Source organism: Gobio gobio, assembly GCF_949357685.1.
Source record: "Gobio gobio genome assembly, chromosome: 16".
Lineage (NCBI taxonomy): Eukaryota > Metazoa > Chordata > Actinopteri > Cypriniformes > Gobionidae > Gobio > Gobio gobio.
In genome coordinates this window covers 23877138-23896318 of record NC_137109.1, presented here as the reverse complement: position 1 = coordinate 23896318, position 19181 = coordinate 23877138, and the positions used below count along the sequence as shown (strand labels likewise).

Here is a 19181-nt window from a genome sequence, read left to right as displayed (position 1 = left end):
CCGTTATGTTTCACAATTGTTGTTTAATGTGCAAAATTGTTAATAATCTTGCACCCTCACCTTTGAAAGAATTTGTCTCTTTGCGTGCTGAGAATACAAGACAAACAAGAGCTTCGGTAAGAGGTGATTGTGAAGAGTATTTTAGTTACCAATTTTGGATGTTCAGCTTTTTCTGTGAGCACTGTCCTAGTGTCCTACTTTTGCACAATTTAAGCTACACATTAATATATGGTTAAAGATGAGTCAAGCTTGTGATCATTGAATATTTTGTGTTTTCGTAATGGTTATATAATTTTGGGAGTTCTAAACTTTATTTATTTGTCTATTTATTTTTTAAATTGTAATAATCATTATATGGTGGTTTTGTAGTATTTATTTTGCAGGATGTTTTGGAATTTATGTTATTATTGATGGATATTTTAGTTATGTAATGTGTATTAGTATTCTCCTGCCCAGGGACTGAAGATGAAATTTAGCTCTAGCTAATTCTGCGGCAGTCATCGACTGTCCATTGTCCCTGTTAAATAAAAAGCTAAATTTAAAAAATGAATATGATGTAGCGGCCAGCTGGATATAGTGCAGCATAGGTTGAAATCAAGAATTAAATAAAAGTGCTACCTCCTACAAAAATGTATTGGCTAATGGCAATAACTATATTAAAACTAAATAAATAATTCATCAAGGCCAATAAATTGGTTAACTTTTCAAAATCTTTTCACACCTGAGGACATCATGCATTAGAGGGTAAATTTAATTCTGGGGTAGTGTAATTAATTTACCAGTTACAAACTTAATATACTTGATATAGTGCTCTACTTCACAGTATTTGAATGTTAAACATGTTTCATTAATATGAAAGGGTGAGAGTCTCTAAATAGTGTATTTTGGGAGCAAGATATTTATAGACTTTGTGCCCTTTAGATCTCTTCCACATCTAGAGGTGCTTGTGTTTTACCAGAAGAAGTATTGTAAGTAGCCACCGCTGCTCTTAAAAGGTCTCCTCAAATGACTGTTCCCTGAAGCCAAAGACACACAGGGTGGAAAATAATGAGCGGATGCAGAGAGAGCGTTAGAAACCTAGTAAAAGAATGTCCTACCTTAACTCTTAAAGGTCCCATGGCATGACATTTTCATTTTATGAGGTTTTTCAACATTAATATGAGTTCCCCTAGCCTGAATATTGTCCCCAAGTGGATAGAAATGTTGATCGGTGTAAACCCGAGTTCTGGCTGTCTCTCTCTGCCTTTGAGAAAATGACAGGCCAGACGAGCCAATCCTGAAGTCTCCTGGTTTGACGTCCAAGCAGGAACGGTTAACTCCCTTTCCCCCGCCCAGAGAATCTAGCACGCCCATGCAAACGCTCGAGAGATCATTGCATCATTGCTTGTGAACGAGTGAACGCTGGCAGTTTCTCAGTGTTTGGATGTACAAATGAAAACAGAAGTCTTTTTTCAGTTCCTTCTGATCTGTGATCAGTGATTTCTGATGTGTAGCTAATTATTTATTATTCGTGCACACGCTGCGGCTTCTCTCTCTCCCGACAGAGCGGTGTTTTCGTGTTTTCTATCTTGTGAGTCAGTGTTTTTGTACGTCCTCGTCGCGTCTATCGGTTCTACAATGTGCATACAGTCGTTACATCTTTAGAGGTAAACCTTACACACGCCGAGGCTCGGGCTGCACTGTCCGGTCGGCCTCCAACATCCCCGACCCCCAGTACTGCATCTGGCCCACAGCGGAGGCGCCTTACGCGGCACGAGATTAAGCAGAAGGGGGGTAAGCGTATCCGGGCTAGGCTAGCCAGCCTAGCCCCACAATAAACTGGATTACATTCGATGACTGCTGTTGTGTCTTTGTTTGCGCTGTGTACTCAATGCGCGTCACTGACGCTTTCCATATGATAGGAACATCTAAAAATAATGGTATTATCAACACTTACTCATATTTCGTTCATCTCGACAGCTGTAATGGTACTTTGCATGTGTTACAAAGTTGGTAATAATGATGAAGACGGACTCGGCGTGACTGGGACTCGTGTTTATTCAGAACTCTCAAATTCAAACACAATAAACTCGCGCTGACTGACAGCGCTCTCATAACTCAGTAGTTACTATAAATAACTTTGTTAGCAATCGCTGAGCTCAGTCTCTGGTACATTAGTGATGTCCGGTTCGCGAACAATCTTTCTTTTGAACCGGTTCTTTTTAGTGAACCGAATCAGTTCACCAAATCGGACTGAATCGTTCTAAACGGTTCGCGTCTCCAGTCAGCGCTGATCCATAATTTACTAAAGTTACTAACTTTCTGACATGAGTGACAGCCCCTCCGACTAGAAATAGACTAATAACCTGAAGTATATGCTGTAACTAAAACAGTTCACTGAGCTGAGACTGACAGAACCGATGTGAAGTGAACTCCGGTCCATCCATCTCTCTGGCAGCAGCTCGTGCCTGCTCCTGCCTCGTAGACCTCGTTAAACCACGCCCCCTCCGCTCATATCAAATGCAAAGATGTCAGCCAATCACAACAGTGGGCGTTTTTACTGAAGTCTCACAGCAGACACGCCTCTTGTAACAGGGCCTTCAGCCACAGGGCAAACAGCAGTATAGAAAAAATGCCTTTTATTTCTAAATTATGATATTTTATGATGTAAAAATCATACTAACAATATAAGTACACCTCAGGAAACATTATAAAATAATAGAAAAATGCCATGCCATGGGACCTTTAAGACCAACTCCCACTGGTTTTGTCCATCAGTGTGTTACCCCTGATGGCATCTGTTGGCATTGGTCAGCACTTGTTTTCACTGATTGAACATGTTTAATTAGCGTTTGTCGGGTCTTGGGATGTCTGAGAAATGATGTACTGTAATCTGGTGACTGTCAATGTTGATCCATGTCTGTCATTTCAGTGTCAAGTAGCCTCATTGCCATCTATGGTTCCATGAAGAGTCTTTAACATCCACGTAAACTTCCCATTGCACAGAAGGTTCTTTATAGTGGAAACAGGTTCTTTTGATTTTAAGAGTGTACATTTTTTTGTGTTTGGGTAAGCTGAATGTGTCAACATCTTCTTGACAGATAGAGAAGCGGAAGTTCTCCGGCAACTCCACGGTGTGTGTGTTCATGGTGAACAAGCCATACGCTCTAACCTGCTCAGTCGTGGCCTTCTATTTACCCCTGATCCTGATGGTGCTGGCGTACCAACGCATCTACGTCACGGCGCGGGCACACGCCCGACAGATCAGCATGCTGCAGCGGGCCGGAGGAGCAGGGAACGCAGACAGCGCAGACCACCAACGCAACCACCGCATGCGCACTGAGACCAAGGCAGCCAAGACTCTGTGTATCATCATGGGCTGCTTCTGCCTGTGCTGGGCCCCTTTCTTCATCACGAACGTGGTGGACCCCTTCATAGATTACAGTGTTCCTGAGCAGCTGTGGGCTGCCTGCCTCTGGCTGGGCTACATCAACTCCATGCTCAACCCCATCCTCTACGCCTTCCTCAACAAGTCCTTCCGTCGTGCCTTCCTCATCATTCTCTGCTGCGGACACAAGCGCTACCGCCGACCTTCCATCCTGGGCCCTGGAACGACCTGCACAGCCACGCAGATCAACGGCTCTACTCACGTCCTGAAGTAAGTGAGACAAGCATTATATTTCCCTAGTTCTCTCTCTTCTAAGGTGGTTCTGGTCAAATGTACACTTGGAACAAGGACATATTATGGTCAGGAACCAAGGTCAAGAACAGAAACATTTGCATTCAGTGTTAATCTCAACAACAAAATATAAGACAAGACGAAAAAGCTTTCTTGTACATAAATAAAAAAAATATAACAAGACGAAATATTGACAAAATTTAAAGGCACAATATGTAAAACAAAAATGAATAAAATATCTAAAAACCACTAGAACAGTGTTATATATTGTGTTGACTTGTGTACTTGCATTATCCCAGATGTTTCCAATAATTTTTAAATCCAGCAAACTAGGACACGGACCGTGACGTTCATCGACTATCAGTGACGTCATACCTGCCTTACCCTCGATTTCCGGTTTTATTTTGTTGAAACCATGGAAACACCAAAGAAGCTTTAATATATTATATGTTTTATTAGACAAGGGAACAACTGTTTGGAGACATTTATAGACAGAAAGCTAATCATTGTACAGTAATACAGCATTTTCTCCATCATACAATATGTTTTAAAATGAATCGCATGCCATTTAGCTACACAAGCCATCCAGCATTTATTAATATGATATTCTAATATCGATCTAGCTTACTGCAGTGTGCAACAAGTGTCTCATAGCAGCCGCGGAGCGAACTCACAGAGTAACGTTATAACAATTTTCAACACACTCAGATGTATCTAATATAATAAAACAGTGCTGCGTTACCCCACATTTGCATGAGCGGAAGAAGTGGAAGCGGCAACTGTGGCATAATAAAAGTTCCGCTGCTGTCGAACCGTTTGTCGCGCTCGCCTCTCATTAACAATCGCTTCAGTGACCTTGTTCAGTTCCCACAGCACTCGGCCCTGCTCTTCTTCATACTACAGTAAGATTAATAATCTTATTCATGAACATGATTTCTGTCCTGATTCTTTTCCACCGGCTGTAGAGGTGAAGACGACAACTCCCATGATTCCACGTTCAATCTCGGCGTCATTAAGCTACGCCTTTGGTTTGAATAGGCAACCTCTAGCGGTGAAAAACTATATATTGTGCCTTTAAGTCGGCGTGAAAACAATAGTTTTCCCGGGTTTGTTTGGTTGATGTGAATACTTTTTTCCGAACTCTGTAGCACATCTGTAAACTGTACTCGAGTCTGATTTAAAAGAGTGGCCTGCTAAAAAAAAAGCTATGTTTTGCTGCTGATATGAATGCAATCATACTACATTGTGGAAATGAACCGCAATTGATAACGTATGATTCGGTAACACTGGGTCTGATGTAGAATGTATCTAATTTCTGAATTTCTGTTCACCTTTAGTAGAAATGGTATTCATTAGAACATTTGCAGTGTATTCATGGTAGATCGAGTGTGCTGTGTTGATACTTTAGATACAAACTCAAAGGTTCAAAAACCAAAAAATAAAAGTGAGGCAAGTTATGCTATGCATTTTGCCACCTTCCCCTGTACCATTGTTTAGGCAGCGTTCACACTTGACGTCTTTTTTGACAAGAAAAAGTTGACAAGAGTGCTCTTTTAGTAAAAAAAAAAAAAAAGCGCTTGACGTAGGGCATTTTTATCAGAAAAGTTTAACTTTTTTCAACTTTAAAAGACGCGCTGAGCTGTGGAAAAAGACGTTGATGTTGCCGTTTAAAAAAGCGCTCATGACTTTTTTGAAAACACAGTTTACAGCATAGGATTATAATGTAAAACATACGCTGGCAGCTTCAAAAAAGACATCAAGTGTGAACGCAGCCTTACCTAGCAACAGGTGTAAAGAGCTGCCGCTTTGATGACGCAAGCAGTTTGGACCCAAAAAATTGAGTGTGAACGCAGGAGAGGGGGCAATCAATCTCAGGTTCAGACTACGCAATCAAACAAATTGTGAAATCACCCTGTTTATTTTCAATAATGTAGAAGACTTCCAGATTGATTTATTTTCATATACTACTGCTTCTCATTGTTTGCTTGGTGTATTGACTTCTGGTGGTCATTTGTAGTTCTTGGAGCAACAGGCAGCAAAGAGTAAGTTCATGTCTTGCTGTGTACAACTTTAACATTCACTGTCAGGTGTTATTTTACTACTTCATCAGACATTTCTAGTTTGCTCACCTCCTTGACCTATCAGAGTCAGAACAGAGCACACCATGAACAGCTGTATATTGGATATTCTGCTGTTATGTGTCATGAGAACAAAAAACCGAGCTTTGGTCATCTCAGTTAGACTTCACGTCTGCTAAAACTCTTAAAAATATTTTGCTCCCCATCTGCTTTATTTTTAAACTATTCTCTGAGACATTGTGACAGAGAGGGATTTTTGTTTCACTAAAACAGAGATTTTCTGTCCAGCAAGATTTTGGCGAAAAAACTTCTATCCCACTTTAAGTGTTTTTCGTCCATATACTTTGTCACAATAATCATACAAACTTTAGCTGTTTTATGCAGTTGTCCAATGTCTTAAAGGAGTTGTATATTATTTTTTTGAAGTATTAGTGTATTTTCCAGAGGTCTGTTTCTAACATTTTTTGGAACCAAAGAGCCAACAGTTTATACATCCATTTTCTCTCACTGACCTTAACTGCTGCTGTGCTTTTAATGAATTAATAAATGCTTCTGGTGTTAGGATAATAGTATTTATGCTATTACGTTTCGGAGAGCTAACTTGGCAGGAATGATGTGTAAATATGGGCAGTCATTTTATCGAGGGTACAAGATTGCTTTAATTTTAGTGTGGGAACTCGCACTTTATAGACAATTCACACACTCTCAGAAAATAAAAGGAACAAAAGCTGTCACTGTCCTTTCAAAATGTACTAATATGTACCTTTAAGGTACCACTTTGCACCCTCTAGGGGTAAATAAGGTACAAATGTGTACCTTTAGAAAAAAAGGTATCACCCCAGTGACAGCTTTTGTACCATTCTTTCTGAGAGTGCAGAAATGACTAAAATGGCAGATTCAGAAAGCATTATAGAGAAGTTTGGGTAATTTTTTACAATGTCTCACCTGTTCATACAAAACTGACGCAATCTGAATAGGATCTGTGTGCACGATACTGGCGTGCGTCTTTCTGTGTGTGTGTGTGTGTTTCGGGACATTCACAGACAGCGTGTTCTCTTTCGTCTTGTTGCTCTTGAATGGTTTAAAAGCATTTGCATGAATAAGAACGTGCTAGCAAAAGGATGATAGAAAAATGGATGCTGCGTTAATTGGGTTAAATATTTTTAACATGTTAAACTGAAAAAAAAATAAAGCATGCGTTAACACGCTAATTTTGACAGCACTAGTTTGCATAATTCAACAAACTGTTTTATCACATAAGGGCCAGGAAAATTTTATCTGTCATGATTTGAACCTTAAATCTTTTCCTTTAGTAATGTAGGTTTCAATGTCAGTGGCATGTTGGTGGTGGCTGGTGACTGCTCAGTGAGAGATGCTCTTTGCTGTGAGGGGTCTATGAAGGAAACCTCCCTCTGGCTCTAACCACAATGGCATGCTATTTTTGAGACAGCAAAGATTAAAGATTTAAGCCATCTGGTCAAATCCCTCAAGGGAAATCTAGAATGCAAGGATGTGAATTGTTATTAATGCAACCAGACATGGAAGAAGGACGCACTATATGCTGAGTAAAGAGCATAAAAGATATTAATATGATGTAACGTATTTGTTACATGTAGACAGGAGGCAGACACAGGTGTTAACAGGAATGGTAGTTTATTGACCACAGTAGAGCATGGGAAGTGGAGCAGGTGAGTTAAGCGGTTGATGGTAGTTAGGAAGGTGATATGAGTGAGAGAGTTACTGTCTTTTGCATAGAAGGTAGAATGACGCTGGAGCCTGGAGATTGCTGGAGACTGGAGATCGCTGGAGACTGGAGATCGCTGGAGGTCAGAGGGACGGACAGGAACACACCCACACAGCAGACAGGAAACACGGAAGGAGGGATACACGCTGGAGACAGGTAGTATCGATAGGAGAGTCCTTGAGGTTAGCATAGGTAGCAGTATATGCGAACGAGACCGGACGTGGAGTGCTGTGTGCGTGTGCTTCTTATGGTGCTGGTGATGAGTGCCATGATGAGGTGCAGGTGATAGTGATCAGTACTCTGGGGATGGAGTGCGCTGTGATTGGTGAAGGGTGGAACCTGACGTGTCTGTGACAGTACCCCCACCCCCCCTCCACGGCCCGCTCCAGAGGGCCGAGAACCCCGACGCCGTGGTGGTCGTCCTCTACCCCGCGGAGCTGGCTTCTCAGGATGACTGTCGTGGAATGTCTGGAGTAAACTGGGATCTAAAATGTCGTTCCTTGGGACCCAGGAGCGTTCCTCGGGACCATATCCTTCCCAATCCACAAGATATTCCAGCTGACCACCGCGACGTCGGGAGTTCAAGATCTCATTGACCTTGTAGGCCGTACCGTCCTCCAGGATGAGTGGAAGGGGGGGTTCGGCGGGAACTACGTCAGGTCCTGTGGGGGAAACAGAGGGATGGTGAGCTTTGAGTAGTGAAACATGGAAAGTAGGATGAATACGATACCCTTGTGGCAGACGGAGTTGATATGTGACCGGGTTGACCTGCTTGATGATGGGGAACGGGCCAATGAACCTGGGACTCAGCTTTTTGCAAGGCAGACGCATTCTGATGTTTCGGGTAGAAAGCCACACCAACTGACCAGGTTGGAAGACGGGGGTGTCAGAACGCAGAAGATCCGCGACCATCCTGCGTCTGCGCAGGGCCCGCTGCAACTGATGGTGAGCTGAGTCCCAGACCCTCTCGCTCTCTCGGAACCAGTAATCCACAGCAGGAACGTTGGAGGGTTCCCCATCCCAGGGGAACAGTGGAGGTTGGAAGCCGAGTACGCATTGGAATGGTGTGAGTCCAGTGGTCGACTGCTTCAGGGAGTTTTGGGCGTACTCGGCCCAACCTAGGAACTGGTTCCAAGAGTCCTGGTGGTCATGACAGAAGGTACGTAGGAAGCAGCCAATTTCCTTTACCTTCCTTTCCGTCTGCCCGTTCGACTGTGGATGGTACCCCGACGTCAGGCTAACGGCCACACCTAGGAGCGAGAAGAACGATCTCCATACTCGGGATATGAACTGGGGACCTCGGTCAGATACAATATCTTCAGGTACTCCGAAGTATCTAAAAACCTGATTGAAGAGTGTTTCAGCTGTTTCCATGGCAGTAGGCAGACCTGGGAGTGGGATCAGACGACATGACTTGGAGAACCGATCTACTACCACTAGGATGGTGGTATTACCGTCTGAGACCGGCAGGTCAGTGATGAAATCTACTCCTAGGTGTGACCATGGGCGTTCTGGAACGGGCAGAGGAAGGAGCTTACCAGCTGGAAGATGACGTGGAGACTTGGAAATGGCACACTCCCTACAGCCCTGCACGTACCTTCTGACATCCTTTGCCATCCCTGGCCACCAGAAGCGTTCTTTTAGCAACGAGAGGGTTTCATTGACTCCCGGGTGACCAGTACCGAGTGACGTGTGAGCCGAGTGAATGGTGGGAGTGCGTCGTGTCCGAGTGAGGTACAGCAAGCCAGGTGGACAGCCCGGCGGAGGGTTCGTGGAGGCATTGGAGGAGGGAATGGTTTCTTCGGACCAGGTAATAGGACTTACAATGAGGGAGCTTGGAATAATGGGTTCTGGTTCTTCGATCTGTTCGTCAGGGGCATGAAGACGGGAGAGAGCATCAGCTTTAAGATTCTTGGTACCGGGACGATAGGAGATGGTGTAATTGAAGCGGGAGAAGAACAGGGCCCAATGGGCTTGTCTGGGGTTTAGTCTCTTGGCTGATCGAAGATATTCAAGGTTTTTGTGATCAGTAAGCACCAGGAACGCATGTTTGGCTCCCTCCAACCAATGCCTCCACTCTTCCAAGGCAAGCTTGACTGCGAGAAGTTCCCTGTCACCGATGGAGTAGTTGACCTCCGCCTGGCTGAGCTTGCGGGAGAAGGCGCATGGGTGAAGTCTACTTGGTCCCCTGCTGCTGAGACAACACCGCTCCCACTCCGGTTGTGGAGGCGTCCACCTCCACGACGAAGGGCTTTTCCAGGTCTGGATGGACTAGGAGGGGAGCGGTGGTGAAGGCTTTCTTAAGGTGGCAGAAGGCGTTGGTGGCTGCCGGGGTCCAGGACAGAGACTTGGGCTTGTTGCGTAACATACTGGTGAGTGGATGAGTGATGGAACTGTAACCTTTGATGAATCGTCGATAGAAATTGGAGAAACCTAGGAAGTGCTGGAGTTCTTTTATAGTGGTGGGTTCTGGCCAGGTTGTGATGGATTCCACCTTCCTCTCGTCCATCCGGATGCCACTGTGATCAATGTGGTATCCCAGGAAGGAAACTGAAGATTGGTGGAAAGAACACTTTTCGGCCTTGAGGAATAGATGGTACTGACGTAGACGGTTGAGGACCTCCGCAACGTGTTGGCGATGTTCGGCCTGGCTCCGGGAGTAGATGAGGATGTCGTCGATGTAGACTAGGACGAATCGATGGAGAAACTCCCGGAGCACCTCATGGATGAAATCCTGGAATACGGAGGGGGCGTTTACCAATCCATACGGCATGACGAGTTATTCATAGTGACCAGTAGGGGTAATGAAGGCAGTCTTCCACTCGTCCCCCTCACGTATCCGGATGAGGTTATACGCGCTGCGGAGGTCCAACTTGGTGAACACAGTGGCACCACGGAGGTGTTCGAGGGCTGCGGGGACGAGAGGAAGGGGATATCTGTACTTAACTGTGATCTTGTTGAGGGAACGATAATCGATGCATGGCCGCAAGCCTCCGTCCTTTTTTGCCACGAAGAAGAAGCCGGACGCAGCAGGGGAAGTAGAAGGCCTGATGTAACCTTGGTCGAGGGCTTCCTGGATGTATTCCTCCATGGCCTTCTCCTCCGGGATGGATAGTGGGTATATCTTACCCCTTGGTACTGGTTCACCCGGAAGCAGGTCGATGGCACAGTCCCATGGCCGGTGTGGAGGCAGCTTGGAAGCCCGTTGCGGGCAGAAGACATCGCTGAAGGGGGCGTAACACTTAGGAACATCAACAGAGCGTTGTTCAACTGGACTTTCGATGGATGTGGCACAAAGAGTCAGATCAGGCAGAGATGAGGATGGAAGAGGAAGTTCAGTCAGACATTGTGAGAAGCAAGTGTCACCCCACTTCAAGATTTCGCCCGTTTTCCAGGAGATGGTAGGGTTGTGCTGCTCCAACCAGGGGCGCCCCAGAACCACGTCAGCGGTGGAATCCTCCAGAACCAGCATGTGAGCCTCTTCCCGATGTAAAAGCCCAACCTGGAGAGTGACTGGTCCAGCCACGGTACGGACGTGCTTGCGACTAAGGGGTCTTCTGGTTATTGAGCTGATCCTGTAGGTGGTCGGAGACGGAGTGGTCTTGAGGCGTAACTGGTGGCAGATGGCACCGGAGAGGAAGTTGCCGGCTGACCCCCAGTCGAGGAGCGCGACCACTGAAAGGGAGACATTAGCGGCAGTAAGGGTGACGACAGTGGTGAGTGGTTTCATTTTATGATCAGCAGGAATAATGGCACTCACCATGGGTCGCGGAGGTCGGGTGGGGCATGCAGCTATGACATGCCCAGGTTCACCACAATACAGACAGAGACGTAGGGTCAGCCGACGGCGGCGTTCTTCAGGGGTTAGTCGGGAGTTCTCTAACTCCATGGGTTCGTGGGCTGGTTCTGGGGAGATGACGGGTTCGGATCGGCGGAAGGGCACGTTGAAGGGATACTGGTCCTGGTGCTCTTGGATGCACGCCTGCATGCGAGTGGCACAGCGAATGGAATGCTGGATGAACTTCTCAAGGCCGATGGAGTCCTCGCATGCAGCGAGATGCAGCCGTACCCGAGGTTCCAATCCTTGCCGAAATGTTGTTATCAGCGCCTGTTCATTCCATCCGCTGACTGCTGCAAGCATTCTGAATTGCAAAGCATAATCATAAATAGACAGGGATCCCTGTTTTAAATTATAAAGTTTCTCACCAGCTGACGAATCTGTGATAGGCTTCCCAAACACCTCCCGGAAGTGGGAAATGAACGCTGTATATGATTGCGTTACCGCACCCTGTTGTGACCAGATGGAATCGGCCCACATCAATGCTTTGCCGCTGAGCTGAGAGATAATGAAGGCTATCTTGGAAGTGTCGCTCGGGTACAAGTGCGGCTGCATCTCCAGGACCAGGGTGCATTGCAGCAGGAAGCCACTGCAATTCTCCGCCGATCCTGAGTAGGGCGCCGGTTTGGCCATGGGACTAGCATACGGAGGTAGTGAAGGAGGGTTGTTGACAGATGTGTTGGTGTTCGCTGGTGCAGGTGAATGGACAGTAACTGGAGTGGGTTGTGGAGGAAATGTGCGCCGAAGCGCATCTACCAATTCCTGGAAGGGATCCGGTTGGCTCATACTGGGTCTCGGTTTTGGTCCGGTCTTCTGTTACATGTAGACAGGAGGCAGACACAGGTGTTAACAGGAATGGTAGTTTATTGACCACAGTAGAGCATGGGAAGTGGAGCAGGTGAGTTAAGCGGTTGATGGTAGTTAGGAAGGTGATATGAGTGAGAGAGTTACTGTCTTTTGCATAGAAGGTAGAATGACGCTGGAGCCTGGAGATTGCTGGAGACTGGAGATCGCTGGAGACTGGAGATCGCTGGAGGTCAGAGGGACGGACAGGAACACACCCACACAGCAGACAGGAAACACGGAAGGAGGGATACACGCTGGAGACAGGTACTATCGATAGGAGAGTCCTTGAGGTTAGCATAGGAAGCAGTATATGCGAACGAGACCGGACGTGGAGTGCTGTGTGCGTGTGCTTCTTATGGTGCTGGTGATGAGTGCCATGATGAGGTGCAGGTGATAGTGATCAGTACTCTGGGGATGGAGTGCGCTGTGATTGGTGAAGGGTGGAACCTGACGTGTCTGTGACAGTATTGTGTTGTTGTGTTATGTTGAGGAGCATACATAGTGGCATTGTGGGAGCAACTGACCATTTTTTATTTCAAATGTTTTTTATTTTTTTTTGTAAAAATGGCAGACCAGAACAGTAACACATTCTTTTAAATGTAAAATGTACAGCATAACATGAGGCTATCTTACATAATGGCTCACTGTGATTTTGCCAAGTCAAGCCCCGTTTCCACCGAAATTACCCGGAACAATTTGTACCAGGAACTTTTTTTACAGGAACTTTTTTCCTCCCCAGACCTGCTACTGTCTGCGTTTCCACTGCTGTCTAAAGTACTGTGAAGATTAGGCAAATTAGTCCAGAGACGTGGGACTGCGCTTGACTGCTCCTCCCAGTCAGTGGCGGACAGTAATAATTTTTTATGCGACACTGTCTGCAACAATAACAAGTTTGGAGGAGATGCAAGCAGCGCTGCTTTTGCTAGTTATGTATTGGTTTACTAAAGATGTAATTAACAAAACGGCGGAAAAGAGGCAAGCACTGATACTAAAGCGTATTCTGAAAGCTCGTAAAGCTAGATTTAAAATAAGACAACGCATGATATTTACTGAATACAGAACGAACCTCGCAAAAGACTTTTAAAAATGCCGGTTGAAATAAAATGCTGCATGGAGTCAACCAATCAGCATGTTCAGCGCCCAAGTCCCACCCCCGAAAGTTCCCGAACTTTGAAAAAGTACTACCTCGCGAGCAGGGCCGTTTGGAGGGGGAAATATTTACCTGGAACTTCATTTAGACCCTGGTTCCTGCGGTCGAAACACACCGAGTACCACCCCAAAGTTCCTAGTTCCTGGGGAAAGTTCCTTTGGTGGCTTAAGATATTTTCCTGGTTCAACATAGTTTGTTGATCGTGGAACAACATTGCTGTCTGGAAAATTTAGAACTAACCCTGTACCTATAACTTATCCCTAAAATCTGAGAGAAATGATAGATCAATGGCTGGTTGTAAGCCTAAACTTGACAACCTGTAAACTCTCAAATCTGATTGGTTGATTGGAATATATTTCCTGGATAGATACGGATGTTAATCCAGGAACATGTTGTACTAGAAACATGTTGAAATCACATTCACCTGAATGTTGTGCTCTGCAGATCTAGCCCTTCATTTCAATAAAAAATAATAATTAAGAAGAAAAGGAATAAAAAAGTAGAATAGAAACTTTCTGCTTAAAATGTGATGCTCACATTCATTCACGTGTATTTAAATCCTCACAAAGACCTATTATCAGATGATTCAACTGGACCTCTATCTGGATCTGTTATTATGAATTTTTGTAATGCAGCACTTAAAAATAAAAAAGGTAATGGCGGATTTTTATCTCACAATTCTGACTTTTAGCTTGCAATTCTGACCTTTTTCCTCTTGGAATTGTGAGTTTATATCATGTACTTCTGAGGAAAAAAAGTCAGAATTGCAAGCTGTAAACTCAGAATTGCAAGATAAAAGTCAGAATTGTGAGATAAAAATCTTTTTATTTTTATCCCGTGGCAGAAACAAGCTTCCATATTCCATATCAATAATAGATGAATGATTTATTTTTTCAATAATTTATAGTTAGAGTTTTGCATTTTTGAGTGCTTTTATGCATGGTTTGTTGGTGACATGTACTGGTAGGCCTGCTGGGAAAAGTAAAAAAAAAGAAGCCAAAAAAATTATTCTGATATTTTGTCAGCAGTTTTGCATACAGATCAGTGCGGCTCTGTTCGCCATTAGTTTGTTACACACTGCTAGAGTTTCTCTTATATTTCATTTTCTGCAAATTATGAAACATGGTCATTTAAAAAAACTTGGTAACACTGTATTTTACATTGTCCTTGTTACATATGTTACATGTACTTACCAGAGTAATAACAGTAGTAATAATAATAATAATAGTAATGCATAATTACATGCAACTAACCCTCAACCAAACCCTAATCCTACCCTTACCCTATAGTAATTACATGTAGTTAATTAATATTACTCAGTAATTAAATATATAATTACATTGTAACAATGACACCTTAAAATCAAGTGTAACCAAAAACTGAAATGTCTTCTGTGAGTTTTTGTCACAGTTTTTGGAAAATAATAATTAAAAGAATTGTCAATTTCCGCAGGCCCAAAGCTTAATTTGAAGCTGTTTTGGTTTTGCCTTCCCCTTACAGTTCTGACAGTTTCTTGCAGTCGTGGTAATAATGAGCACACTGTGAAATTGTTTCTTCTCATTCCTAATCATATGTTGCAAGTCTTTTAAATCACTTCATCAAAAGAGATCTGTGGATTTTGTTTCCATGGAGACACCAATGGATTACCTCCATTTAGACAATGTCTTTTTGTTTGACCATCTCACAGTACACTTTGGCATGGCAGCCATAATGCATTTGTAAGTCTATCATTTAGTTTCTGCATTTTAAAGAGGACGAGTGAAATGGAAGTTGTTCCCAGATGTAACGGAAAAAATGGTATTTGGTCAGCAGATAAACACCACAATCCGAAATCTAACAAGAAACATGTTTCATATTTAATTTAAATTAATGAAGGTTTTATTTGTATTTTGACATTACAATTAAGTGCATTTCTGTATGTAATTTGTATTAGCCCACTCTAATGTGTAAAATGTCATGATAATTATAACACTTTAATAATAGTAGCACGAATAAGCATGTATTAATACCTGAATTAATACTTACTTTAACATGAAATAATGGTAAGTGAAGAAACTAAACAAGAATGAAGAGCTAACCTTAAATATAATGATGAAAATTATTTGGGGTGAAATGTGCTTAATTGTCATAAACTATGTCATGATTCAAAGAATGTTAATGGTTCTAAAACAGCCTTCATTTTCTTTCTTAATTTTTTCTAGTTTTTCGATAACTGTAAACGCTAATAAGTTGGCAGAACTTAAGGCAATATTTTTTTTAGGTTAGCAAACTCCAAGTTTACAGTTTGAGTTCAGCTTGATATAATCAGTTATTGGGCCCTATTTTAATGATCTAAGCGCATGGTCCAAAGTGAATGGCACAAGTGCACTTAGGGCATGTCTGAATCCACTTTTGCTAGTTTAACGATGGGAAAAGTCGGCGCACCAGGTGCATGGTCTGGGTTGTACCTATTCTCTTAATGAGTCATGGGTGTGTTTTGGAGCGTAACATGCAATAAACCAATCAGAGTCTCATCTCCCATTCCCTTTAAAAGCCAGTTGCGCTCGCACCATGGAGGATTCGCTATTTACATGGCGGAAAATAAACACCCCTTAACCTGACAAGTCAGTTTAAAAACGTGTGTATTTCTGTCAGGACCACTATCGTCAAAGATGATTGATTGACTATTAGCATATAGTTTGGATTGCCGGTAGGGTTCTGTTCTGGGCAAGAACTCCCTGCACATCCATGCAGCCTAGCATGGATAAGAGCAGGGAGAGCAGCAATAACCCCACTTAGGGTAAACAGAACAGAACCAACATAATGTATTGCAGATATCATTAATGTTGATATTACATGTACAAAGTGATTCAGGAATTTAGTCTGATTCAAGGGAAATGCGAATACCAAATCCTAACTGACAAGAGGAGGAGCTGGGGGTGGAGGAGAGTAAATGAGCTCTGGAGAAACGCGATAGCTGCTGATAGTACTGAGGAGCTATATATATGCATGCGGTGATAGACATCATATTCCTATAGGTAGACGTGATCAGCTGACAGAACTGACGCTATACGCTTGATCCCCCAAAACATGACTGATGTGAAAATCTGAATGCCTCTTATTAGATTCCTAATTTTAAAATCTTTGAATAATATCCATTGGGGGAAGCATACACCCCTAGCAGCAGCAAAATATGATACAAGCATGTTTTTGATTTTCCCTATCTTATGGGGGAAGCATCACCCCAAGCCGCAGCAAGCAAGGACATATTTGCAAAAAGCACGTTGCTGTAACCAAATTTAAATCATTTTAATAACATCTATTGGGGGGAAGCCTACACCCCTAGCATCAGCAACATTTGCAAAAAGCATGTTGCTGTAACCAAATTTAAATAATTTGAATAATATCTATTGGGGGAAGCCTACACCCCTAGCAGCAGCAACATTTGCAAAAAGCATGTTGCTGTGACCAAATTTAAATTCATTGAATTATATCAATTGGGGGAAGCGTACACCCCTAAATGAGCTCTGGTGAAAGGCGATAGCTGCTAATAGTACTGAGGAGCTTTATATATGCATGTGGTGATAGACATCAAATTCCTACAGGTAGACGTGATCAGCTGACAGACAGCTGATGCGAGTTTGACTAACGTGACCTGCCAGAACTGACGCTATACGCTTGATTGACACGATTGGTTAAATAAGTAGCCAATTCCATTCATCAGTAGCCAATAGGTAATTCTGATACATGCAATGACTATCCTTTTTTATAGGCATTTTTATATTTATGTACACAATAATAATCTTTTACATTTTTTTACATTTTCATGGAGAACTTGGAACAGGAACTTGGAACAGGAACTTTAATGACAAAACACTCAAGAGACACTCAAAAACACCAGTATACGTAGACAGGAAGCAACAAACACTAAGGGAGAACTAAGGGCTTAAGTACACAAAGCAAATGAGAATAACAAGGTGATGGGTAGGACTAATTAACAAGACACAGCTGGGACAAATTAACTAATGGGAGTAACCTTGGGAACACAGGAGTGGCGGGAAAATGAATAAAGGAACAAACTCAAATACAAGCAAGACATGTAACAGGTATTCGATATTGATAGTTGAGTGATGCAATATCTGAGTGAAATAAACTCCAATCATTTGGTTAATTTCATGGTTTAGGTTTACAGCTTATGTCCAGAAAAGTAATTAGCTATTTCCCTTATCTGTGACACCTCAGTTTGACATGGTCAGAATAATGTGTTTTGACAGTGTCCAATGTCCTTTCTGCTTCAGGTCTCTCAGTGACCACTCAAACCAAATGATTCATGGGAATGAGACACAATGCGCTGTCAACAGTGTGGGGCTTATAGGGACAGCAATTACAGAGTGGCATGTCACTGTCATTTCCATGTCAGAGCCCTCATGTCGCAATTTGCTGCTATTTTTTCCTCATTGTCTTTTTTTATTGTATATTTTATTTATTATTATCCACTAAATTAAGGTGCCAGTACAAATACCAGGGATTATAATACATAATATTATTAAAATGATTCACCATATTTCTTTATGATTTTACTAAACAAAAACATGTGAGGGAGAATTACATATCTTTGGATTACTTGTTCATCAAATCCATCTTCATGTATAAGCAGCTGTGCTTCAGTTGCTTCATCAGCTACAAACAATGCAAACAGGATGTTTGCTTTAACTGGTGGAGACTGCTGGTCCGCTATGAGACGTGTGAACTTAACAGCTTTTATTAATCTTCCCAAACGCCGTCTATTGTGGTTATAAACAGAAATCATTAGTGCACCTTTAACTAAACCAGTAAAGTAATCTTATATCAACTGCAGTGATAGAGCATTTTTTCTTCCATACTTAACTAACACAGATGGCAGGAAAGTTTCCTTGAATAAACTGTTCACTATCAATGTTAAAACGCCAAGATATTATTTTTTGCCCTCTAGACCTCCACAGTATACAAACACATAAGATCAGAGACACTGGCTGTTCACCCAGCTTGAACAACAAACCCACAGATGTTTGAAAGTCTTCAAAGGCCTCTCCACCTCAGAAGTTGTTGTCTAAACATGTCCCACTAAAAACGGGTCCAGATCGGGCAGTGCAAATGACTGTAAAGGCTCTTCGGTTTGTCCCACCGTTCTTTGTTTTTCACAGCCCTTTGGAAACCAGCCCGGGACATAAATCATGGAACTGTTTCCAAATGGTGGGGCTGTCAACATGTTAATCTGGCTGATAAACATTGGAGTGAAGTATGTTGGGATCTCAGGGGCTCTGCCGGAGACGCTGGAGGCAGGAGCTGTGGGACAGGCAAATGAGTTTAGGGATCCAGGCAGATTAACACAGACGACACAGATCTAAACACAGGCCTGCTGTCTTCCGTCTTAATTATTTAGTAATTCACCCGCAGCTCAACATGGAGATGTTAAACTCATCTATAGGTATCGAAGACTCCTCTGGGTTCTGTCTGAAAGTCTTAGAGGTTAACATGAGCAAGCGTGGATTGCTGATAAAGTTCAGCACTGTGAGGTAAATAGGTCAATGACGTAATGCTCAGTTTTGTTTTGCCTTGATCTATTCATTTATTTAAAAATGCATTAAAAATGAATACAGTCTGTGACTTGAAAACATCTCTTATACATCTTAAAATCTTAATTTATGATTTTTTTTTTTTTCCAGCCCAGAGATAATGGATATTTGATTATTTTACTTTATGACTTGCATATCAAATTATGTAATCAAGAAAACGCACATTTTGGATTCAAAAATCTGAATTCACTGAATGTTCTTGCAGTGTACTAGACAAAATAAAGATTTGTCTGTTCTGTAGTTTATTGCGTATTTCTTCCCCTGTGAAGATGT

At 42.9% G+C, this 19181-nt stretch overlaps 1 protein-coding gene across 2 annotated transcripts in view; it reads left to right on the top strand.

The window, feature by feature from the left end:
• Nucleotides 1-19181, top strand: part of htr4 (5-hydroxytryptamine receptor 4) — a 157010-nt gene that overhangs the window by 94963 nt on the left and 42866 nt on the right. For both annotated transcript variants that reach the window (XM_079839760.1, XM_079839761.1), the window contains exon 6: nucleotides 3081-3637. In XM_079839760.1, coding sequence (XP_079695886.1) covers nucleotides 3081-3637 — 557 coding nt within the window. The remainder of the gene's footprint in view (nucleotides 1-3080; nucleotides 3638-19181) is intronic.